Source organism: Pholis gunnellus, assembly GCF_910591455.1.
Source record: "Pholis gunnellus genome assembly, chromosome: 17".
NCBI classification, from domain to species: Eukaryota; Metazoa; Chordata; class Actinopteri; order Perciformes; family Pholidae; genus Pholis; species Pholis gunnellus.
This window is the reverse complement of record NC_136544.1, coordinates 13,454,559-13,465,444: the sequence shown is the minus strand read 5'-3', so window position 1 is coordinate 13,465,444 and position 10,886 is coordinate 13,454,559. Positions and strand designations below refer to the sequence as shown.

General features: G+C 40.2%; 1 protein-coding gene across 1 annotated transcript; it reads right to left on the bottom strand.

Moving 5' to 3' along the window:
- Positions 1–104: 104 nt before the first annotated feature.
- On the bottom strand, positions 105–10,814 carry samd9l (sterile alpha motif domain containing 9 like). Its single transcript, XM_079178002.1, has 3 exons — positions 10,732–10,814; positions 8,918–8,984; positions 105–5,716 (listed from the first exon to the last, which is right to left on the bottom strand). Exons 2-3 carry the CDS (start codon positions 8,919–8,921, stop codon positions 1,095–1,097), a joined length of 4,626 nt encoding a protein of 1,541 aa, XP_079034128.1. The 5' UTR covers positions 8,922–8,984; positions 10,732–10,814; the 3' UTR covers positions 105–1,094.
- Positions 10,815–10,886: the final 72 nt, after the last annotated feature.

The window sequence follows — 10,886 nt, the reverse complement described above, 5'->3', positions numbered from 1 at the left end:
CAAAGCTCCTATACTATAAATTAATATATCCTAAAAGGGCTATCACTATCAGTTGAACTTCAAAGGTTGATGTAGTAGGATTGACAACATAAAACAAACTAAAATTGAAGAAAAAAAAAGTTTATTTTCTTCAAAGACATGTTTAAAATATTTCAGAACAGGAATGTGTACAGAGTATTTCTTCATGTTACTATCAAAAACAATATAAGTATATAAAATAGAAAAGTATAGCCAAAGGTACTGGCGTAATTTGTAGTTACATTTTTCCATAATTTCACACTTTATTACACTTGTTTTTCTGTTGCATATCCATATATGAGACACACGTTCTTCTCCAAATGTACATAATGTTGCTGCTTAGGTCTTAAAACATATATTGTTAAAACACTGGATACATATTCCAATGAAGTTGCATTTGATTCCATTTCTTTCTATATTGTATCCTGGAAGATATAGAAGAGTTAGTATAAACTATCATGATCTACTAGAAGCCAAGATGTTTAGGGACAGTTCACATTATGAACCACAATCAATTCATCTACTCGGTTTCTTTTCTGTCTAACAGCAGTCTAGTTCAGTTTACAAAGGATAACACCAAACGTGAACCAGTTAACAAAATCCAGGCACAAATCCTCACTTGAGATGAGTCCTTCTGAACTGGATCTACAAACAATATCAAAATAACAGGATACTAGATTCAGGTCTAAACAGGGACTTTAAGTTCCTGTTTGAGAAGCGTTGAGCTGTAGAGTAGGAATTTCAGTTTACATTGTTATCAATCATGTCATCATAGTACATTGTTATATACATACACACACAAACGTGTATTGTTCAGTACACCTATGTATCTATATACAAGTATGAAAGGAGAAAAATGTAAAATATAGTAATCAAACGATCTTACAAAAATATAGCAATTTGTAACATAACACGCGCTTCAACATACTGCAGATAGAAGCTTTGTGTTTTGTCAATATCTTTCTTCTTTATTTTTAAATCTCTTCTTGCTCTTGGTAACAAGGTGGATATTGAGCCCATGCTTCAGGAAGATGACTTACAGCCATATGTGAGAGGATCATTGTTCAAAGACCAACTTATTTCACAATGATGTTGCAGGCAACGAGCCCTTTGAATGTGAACCCCAGGTAGAACGTGATGTTTTCATTACTATGAGGCACTGATGGTACATAATGAGGCTGGATATTGAACTTCTTTTTCCGAGGGCCTTCAATGTACACCACTCCATCTTCAGTCCATCCAGAAACACATTTCAGCATTGTGGCGATCTCAGGCTTTTTCCATGCCTCACCCCGAAACCACTTCATGCGTTTCTCAGAGATTGAGAACCCCTTTGTGACTTCCTCAACCTTTCTCTTGTGGACAAATTTATCCAGTCCGTTCCCACTGCCCAGAAAGAAATGGGTGTAAATCCTTCTTTTCCTCTGAGGAATGTCCTTCCTCTTGGTCCAATAGCCTTTTTCCAGTTGTTCAACAGCTGAGTGCACAATTTCATATTTGTTTTTTTTCTCATCATCTGTGTCATGATCCTCTGGCCAGAATAGCAAGGTAAGCAAAAACAGGGCACTTGGTAAACATTTCCTTTTATCAGTTGGGAACTGATGACAAAGTTCCTGCAGATCTTTCAGAGGAGCGACCTTTTGAATCTGCGGTGACAGGCAGTTCAGAGTAAGGTGGACCATAATGTAGTTGACAATATCCCTTTGACCAAATTTGGCCATTTTTGGATTACTGGGGTAGAGAGAAAGGATAGTCTTGAGACGCTGTACTGCATCCTTCGGGTCAGTTAGCTTGGAGAGGATGGATGTTATGTTGCCCCCACCAAGATGATAGATGATCATGCGTTTTTGGAAAGGAGTCAGATTGGCTGGAATTGATCCCCCTTGAAGCGCAGTAGAATAGGTTTCACTGAAATATTTTCCATACACTGAAGATTTTATTGCCAACCATTTCAGTGGATGGCTTACAGAAGATAAGCCAGGACTTTCAGGGGTCTCTTCTCCATCTAAACCAATGTCTGTCTGGAAGTAACTGAGGTCTTCTGAAATCCATTCGAGGGCATCTTGCATTGTCTTGTTGAGTTTTTTCAAACGGCCATGAAATGGTTCCCAGGCGTCTTCAACTTCCTCAGGAATGTAGTCTGTTAACAGGTACTTCATACACTCTGAATGGCCATTGGCTCTGTTAGCAAACACTTGCAATGAAGAGATCAGTTTGAGCAGGCTGCATCCAACCTCAACTTCAGAGAAAAACCCTGAGCTGTTAAGGTTTTCCATATCTGCGTCAGCTGCTTTCTCACATTCTTGAAAACATTCCAGGGCTTTCAGTGCAGTCTCCACAGCATCTGCTATATTCTGGGCTGTCTTTGGTACATTGTCGTGCTCAATGGCTTTGCACTTAGCTTGGAACCATTTCCTGTACACCTGCCCTTTTGTGTCCAGTATGTATGAGTTGTTGGGCAGCTGTTTGGCTGCTGTCTCTGCCCAGTTTTTTGCCTCTTCAAACTTTTCATCAGTGTAATGAAGCCGAGCAAGTTGTTGTGCAAAGAATGGATCTTCATGGAAACGCTGGAACGCTTTCTTGAGTAACTCAATTGCTTTGTCTGGGCTTTTTTCATTTTCACGCACATGCTCAATCAGAGGAGAGAAATAACTATCATACGTGTCCCCTTTGATTATTCTGAATCGCCTGATGAAAAGTGCTCTCAAAAATGACCGATATTCATCCCTTCCAAATCTGTGCTCAAAAAGCACGTCATTGCTCAGCAATTTCATTGCCAAACTGCTTTGGGTCTGTTGGTTCCCCAAAAGTTGTTGAAGAATTTCCTTTGCAATGAGTGGGTGGATGATTCTGATTGATTCAATGTGCGTCTCGTCATCCCTTAGGTGCAAGAAGACTAGTTTAGCCTGGTCACCGAGGGATCTCTCAAACTCATGTTGGCGAAACCTTTCCAAGTGAATGGATAAGCCAAGCAAAGCTTCACAATGAGACTGAGAGATGAAAGAGTTTTGAACATAAGTGTTCAGCAGTGCTACATAGAGAATGAGGCTAGTGACAGATTGGTGGTCAATGCCTTGGAGCAAATGTTCCACAAACTGTTGAACATATTTCTCATCGAATCCTTCACTCATCAAAACAAATGTCAGGATGAAATCAGCTTCATATCGTGCCTCAAGTGCCTTTCGTTTTCCAGCAAACTTTCTCTTCTCTTGATCAGACAGTTTGTGAGTGACAGACACATTCTGTAACGGAGACTCCTTGCATCTTTTCTCTGGATTATGGGATCGTCTGCAGCTCAACAAAATGAAACATAGCGTTCCATGCTGGATTCTTTTGGTGTTAGTGGCAACCTCCAGTTCGTTCCTGAGATCATCTAGGTATTCTTTGTCTGAGTCTTCAATGAGCAGCAGTACAGGAAGACACGTCTGTTGATTTTTTTCTTCATATTCTCTCAGTTCAACTGCATGTTGCGCAACAACAGCAGCTGAGTATGAAGGCTTCACAACTGCACACCGTAGACCTTTCCTGTTGTTCCACAGCACTTGTCTTGCGACAGTGCTTCCACCACTTCCTGGATGATGGAAGATGTTTATGCTGTTCACTGAAGTCTGATCTGCATTCCACTTCAAAGCATCATTGACACAATTGGAAACATCCTGATAAGCATCTCTTTCAATTACCTCTCCAACATACTTGTGCTCAGCAAGCCAGAAATTCAACCAGTTTATTCTACCACCATGGTAGAACTGCTGGTCAATGTTTGCTTTCTCCTCATCAATGAAGTCTTTGGTTGTTTCATCGCAATGATCGACCGTCAGAATTTCCAGAGAATACATCTTTTCCTCTTCGTGTGTTTCAAGAACACAAGTCCCTTTCACAAAGACTGGCAAGTGTTTTCTGGCGCATGCTTTTACTGATTGTACTTGCTGTAGGGTTGCATTAATGTGACTCATTTTCATCCCAACAACGCTGGAGTTGTTCACACTGTCTGTTCCACATGAACCCTCTGCAAAGCTTTGCCACTTCTGGAAGTTTTTCTGTGATTCACAGATGCAGATGATGTCTTCATGGCCTTCCATGTCTGTGAAAAACTCATTAAAGGTGTGCAAGAGTGGTTTCTCAACTGGTGATGTGAGAAGAAAAACGACCTGGAATATCCCTTTTGGCAAGATTTGTTTACAGATCAAAGACACAGATTCCCGCAGGACAGTCATTTTTGTCTTGATCCAAGTCATTTCATCACATGGAGGTTCATTTCCTTTGAAGTCATTACGGCCATTACAAAAGATCCAACTAGTTTGCTCAAACAGATGCAAGTGGCTTGTGAATTCTTTGATGCTCATGTCACCGGATATCCTATAGCTCTGCAGAGAATGCATGTTTGCAGCGTGATGCTCAAGGTACTTACTACAAAGACCTGATATCTTTGAGTTTGGGTCAAAGTCAAACACACAGAAAATGGTCATGTTAAGCAGCCATTCAATGTTGCAAAGGTCATCAGGGTTGAATTCGTTTGTGACAAGTATGAACCATTTATCCTTTTCGATAAATTTCTTCCCACAAGTCATTAGCATTTTCAGTTTCCTTCCAAGGTCGTGGCAGAAGTCTGGGGCACTGAGGAACAGATTTTTCTCTGCTTCTTCTCTTTGGGCATCGCGATCTTTGACACGCTCAAAAAAATCACTTATGTCTTTGTCGATCACCGGTTCCGTCTTTGAACCCACCCTCCGCAGAATCATTTCTTTCTCAAATTCTACTTTGTTAGATGACTCTTTGAAGTTTGGCAGACGAACTGCATACACCTTGTTCTTGACAATACTTATTGAAGGCACAATGTCAACCTCTACCACATATCTCTTTTCTGTACTTTCTAGATCCACAACCTCAATGAACCTTGGTGGCCGTACACACCCGCGTACATGCTCGCTGTTAGAAGAGAAACTCCTTTCAATGTAGTCCAAAGCATCTACATAAATGTCTTTCTCTTGAAGAGGGATACCAATTATCTCACCATGCACATATCCTGCATCATCCTTGCTGTCCATCACACCAAAGTGTATTGTGCCATTTGATCTGATATTCATACAGCCAGTGGCAAATTTAAGGACCTCTTTGGCAAACTTAGCTTGGAGTCTTGTGCGATCCAACTCAGCAGCTACAGCTAGAGACTTAAATTCATGGCATGGAGATATCAGATTAGAAGCACCTGATTCAGGTTGCAGGACTCTGTGCTTTCGATATATGAAATCAATCCCTTCTTGATCAAATGGTCGTGGTCTGCAGTCTTCTTTTGAAGTGAACACCTGAGCTGTTTGTCTGTCCTTTACAACGGCTTGATCTTTCTCAGGAATCTGTGCTGGAGGACCTTCACTTGTTGTGGGAAGACATTGAACAGATTTTTGATCAATGTTTTTCTGTTCCAACTCGTTTTTTTTGCCACTGGTGGTCTTTTTCTTCTCTTGAGACTTTTTCTTGGAGTTGATGAGCTCATCTCTCTTTTGAATAATCAAAAGAACAGACCCTGATTTCATGCCAATCTTTGTCTTCAAAAAGTCCTCATTCAGTGCAAGAAGGATGTGTCCATCTACCTCTTCCTCATAGAGCTTTTCTATGTACTGCTTCTTCACTCCAATTAATCTTAGCCAGTCGCTTACTTGAGATTCAGTCCAACCCTTGGGTGACTGCTCAAGTTCGTCAGCTGTATAGTAAGAAAAGAGAGAAACAAATATGTTTGATTATGAATGAGAGAATCAGAGAAGCACTTTGTTTCTCTACCACACTTCAGGCATATGCAATGTGCCAATTTAGAGAAGTTTGTTAAATAATATTTTCCATTTTGTCAACAAATCCGATGATGGGTGACCAAGAATGTGACCAAGAATGTGTTAGTCTATATCTCAATACTTTGCAACTTCCTTTCACTTCCCAATCAATTGCGATCTAAGACTTTAATCCAGTATTTTTTTGGGGGGCTCTTTGGGGCAGCAGAACAAAATGTAGCTTTTTGACTTGCACCTCTGGCAATTGCACTCTGTGGTCACAAAGGCATATTGACCATTGATCATATGGTATCGCTCTATGCCAATGACCTGTATGTTTGAATATGAATGGACTTTTTCCTTTCCCGACACGCTCTCACTACTTAATCAATCTGCTTTCCAGCAGAGGGCGATTCATTACTTACTCAACTATGAGTCACACTCTGAGAACGAAGGTCCAGTTCAGGAAAAGATTGGGATTCCAACCTTCTTTTCTTACAAGCGCCATTGCCGCCAACTATATTTTATCCCATCCATGCAATTTCTAACATACCAGGACTGGCACAGAAGAGGCCTATAATGCATTAAACACCGGTCTTGTCAGACTGCTTTGTCTCATTTCTTAAATTGTCTGAGTTTTAACCTGCCAAAGGCCTACTTCGTTAATTATTCACAGATTAGACACCAAATATCCTACTTACTCAAGGCACCTGGCGCCATTTTAATTTCAATCTATTTTCAATCTATCAACCAAAGGATCAGTATCCACTCCCTGAGATTTAAAATCGGAGCTGAAATCACTTTCTCAGATTCTAAACCAGGGGTCGGCAGCCTGCGGCTCTTCAGCCCCTCTGTTGCGGCTTCCTGAGTCTACATCCACACTAATACGTTTTCGTTTTAACTGGACAACAGCTGCTAGTAAAGACAACAAGGTCTTTACTTTAAGGTAATACCTGACCTTAAATAAAAATGTTTTAATATTTTGTCAACTAAAATATGCTATACATCTTATTACGCCTGTCAAGTGCCTTTACCTGCAACCCGCCGTGTTCCGGTTCAGTTCACGCGGTCACTCATTAACGTTAAACCGGAACACCGGCAGATCTGGTTGCAGGTTGTGTTTTTTTAACTCAAAGTCCAATGAGGTGATTTCGTGGTCATAACTTTTATGACCACGAAACATGAGGCCCAGATACTGATGAGATGATGAGGTCAAAGAGATTCAGGAAAAGGACGCTGTTTGTCTAGCGCAGCTTGACGCAGGGCTGAGCTGTGAAGGAGCTGGGCCTGGATAAAGGTGGAGGTGGGTCTGGATAAAGGTGGAGGTCTAAAAAGACGTGAGTACAGCTTCCTGCTGTCAGTGTTTTAAATACATTGATAAGGCAGGTTATGCTGAATGCAGCCTCTGCTCCAAGGAGATAAAGTACAGCAACAAGGGCTCACGTGCCCTCTCATCACACTGACAGACACTGTTCACTGTGATGACAACAGCCAGAGTACTTCCGGTCCCAACAGTCCCACGTGCAGTTAAATCACAGCTATTATTTTACTCTTAATAAGCTAACTTAGCCAGTAGATTATCATTTTCATTTAAATAATTTAACTGGATTGAATGCATATGAATTGCAAATAGAAGATAGGCCACAATTCTAACAGCTGTACAGTAACAGTATAATTAATATTAAGCCATACAGTAATGAAAACTAATCACTTTATTTTCTTCTCAGTGTACACCAGAATGTTACATTTTAAAGCTCATATTTAAAGTAAAATGCTCCTGGTATCACACATATCTGCACTAATTTTGTTTAGTTTTTCACAGGTTGCACTTTATTGTTATTATCTTGAAAAGATATTCAGTGCAAAACAGGTTAATTGCAGCCACAATAAGCTATTTTTTGCCAAATATGAGTTATTTTTTACACAGATAGAACTTTATTTGCATTGTTCTAACAAAGGGATTGCACATTGTATTTGTTTTTGTCTGATGGAGCAATCTGGTTTACTTGAAAGTGATTGCAATTTTCTTTATTCTATTTGAAAAAGCACAGATGAAGGAGTCACAAAATGTTATTTCAATAAAAGTTCAATATGGACCATTTTGTTGGGGCGGTGGGGCATCAACATTTTTCTACCTCCAAAGTGGGGCGCGACAGAAAAAATTTGAGAACCACTGTCTTAAGTATCAAGCATTAACTTTCATTATTAAAGACTTTATTACTCTGTTGTATTTTTTTTAACGAAGCAACCAATCTACTTCCTGTTTACATCTGCACCCACCCACATGCCCAGTGTACGTGAATAGTCACGTGATATTCGTTTTCAGGCATTTTAGTCTGGTCGGAGATCATTTTGAAAATTATGCTGAAAGCCGTGTGGACGGAGATCGTTTTGGTGTTAAAACTCTGTTTTAACACCAAAATGTATTGGTGTGGATGTAGCCTGAGATGGAAGGAAGCTGCCCCGCCCCACACACTCTCAATGAGGTAACCGCTCCACCACCTATCTCCCCTGTTCCCAAGATGCCTAATCCTGTCCAGACGCCGGACCATACACTTGCTACGTAAACATTACGCTACTCTAATACCAACGTAATATGTAAACATGTGGATTGCACTCAAACCCAGTCTTGCGAGCCTCAAAGCTTGCGCGGGGTAATATACATGTTTTGTTCATCTACACTTATTCCCACGTTAGTCTGGAGCCCTGTACTATCAACATTTGTTTGCCGAAAACAGGTGTCTGTGGCTGGGAATAAGGTCAACAAAAATGAGGAATGAAATTGAACCAAAACAGTAACTTTGTGTTCTGTAGAATCAAAACAATGTGCTGAAAGACTCTAAAATGCCCCATATAGTTGAGGGGAACTCCAGAGTTGAGTGATCAATGTGGGTTGGCCACCACGAGTGACCCCTATCATTTTACAGATAATCATTTGACTCATTTTTAATATGAAAATACATATTAATGTCATAATGTAAATAATATATACTGTACATAACAGTAGATGATTAGTAGGTATTAACACTTTAAAAGCAAAAGAAATTAACATTTCACTACAAACAGATCAAAATACTAGAGACTTTTGTACTGACAAAAGGAAGGACATCTCATAAAAAAGGACTCGTCTCTTCACTCACCCATGATTTTCTTTCTTCTTACTTCATCACATTATCAACGTTGGCTTCTCCCATCATCACCTTCCATCTGCAAGAGAAAACATTTACAGTTACTTTTAACCTATTATCATCTTGATGCATTATCTGGTCACTGTAGCCGACCATCCTTCTGGCAAAAGACTGAGCAGCTGCATCACACCTGCCTAAGTAGATTAGCCTGGACAATTGGACTGTGCCATTCTACTACAGCAAGAGGGGTGCTGTCAGGACCACTACATGTGCACCACAGAGGAGGAATGTCTTCTTCCCCCTACAATCAACTATGGACTGGCCAGCATAGTATATATCATGCAGTTAGGAGATGGGGAGGCAGTGTCCCTGTTCAGAAGAGCACTAACTGTTGTTTGTATGTCTAATTAAGTTCTGGTTAATTATGTACTTAGACTTTAGATCAATTATGTTAACTTTATGTAGTTATTCTTATTTGTCACTTTGGCTTGATTTTTTTACCCATCGTTATTATTGTAAATACTTCGGGTGAATAAAATCCCTATTTTTCCCCACTTTACTTGCTCTCCCAGCTTAATGCGTACCCTGGTCCCTCACACATGTCCTCACAGAAAACTGATTTACAGTGTCAGTGAACTCATCCAGTTCTGTAGCAGCAGCCTTAAAAACACTCTAATCAATGCAGACAAAGCAGGCATGTAATTTTAGGGCTTTGCAGATTTTAGTTTCTGCCTGTAGGCCGGGAGAAGCTGAACCAGACAATGATCGGACAGTCCCAAAGCTGCACGGGGGACAGAGGGATCTTTCATTACAGTGCAGCAGTGGTCCAGTGTGTTTTTGTCCCTGGTGGTACACTTATTATAATAGGGCTGGATATCAATCAGGCAGACCTGTATTGTATTATTGTTAATGCAGGCCTAATTGTCTGCAGAAATATGCTGCTAATATTCATTATTCCATATTCGTTGTGTTGCTGCATTCTGAGTTGCGTGGGTCCTTCAGTCTGCTCACTGACGTCATCGAAGGTAGGCGTGTTTACCTGCTCCCATCCCTGTTTTTTTCAACAGGCACGTGTTCAGGTGATTTTCGCCCGACATTAGTGATTGAGAGTTAAAACAAATTCGGGTTGATATTACACACAGTGAGACTGTTCTCTTCATCGGACAAGGCTCACATGTCCCAGGAACGGGTGGACCGAAGAACAAGTTCCCAGCTCCATTATTTATTTTTTTAGGAATGTTTCGTTAACGATTCCCTAATCTTTCACTAATATTAGCCTTTTTATAGGGTCCCCCATGATACTTTTTTTCGTTTTATGAGACGTTGTATAGGGGAAAATAAAAGAAGAGTTCAATTTGCCATGTATTGTTGTACTTTAATACATTTGGATGAGAAGTATTTTTTATCTGATAAAATATACCCGACGTTAGTGATGGTGTTACTTCTGTTACGTTAGTGTTCTAGGATTAAAGACCCTACAAAACACAATAAACAGAGTAAAAGTGCATTAGAAAAAAAGAAAAATTCCACATTTCACATATTTTGTTACTGCTTCCCCCCCACCCCACACAAGTACCAGTCTAAACCTGGATCTCCACAACACCAGACTTATATAGCCCACGGGTAGACATCGTTTTTTTTAGCCACAGAAAATCACGAGCCATGTCGGGAGGAGATATAATTACTTTTCGTACGTCAGCATTATACTATCAGCATCTATGGATGTTATGTAATGCCTTATTTCCATGACTATACAAAAAAATACAAGCAACTAAATTAACTAAATTAATTAATAAACTAAACAGAAAGTCGACCAGTGTTCTTACCTTGGATACCGAGAGAAATCAGCCGTCGACGCTTTTCTCTTCTGGATTTTTTTTCCACCGGTTGTTTCAGACTTGAAGTCTAACGCAGGAATGCTGTAACTTCACTCGATCTCTCTCCTTTTCCACTGGGCTGCACCCACTGCATCTGCGCAGAT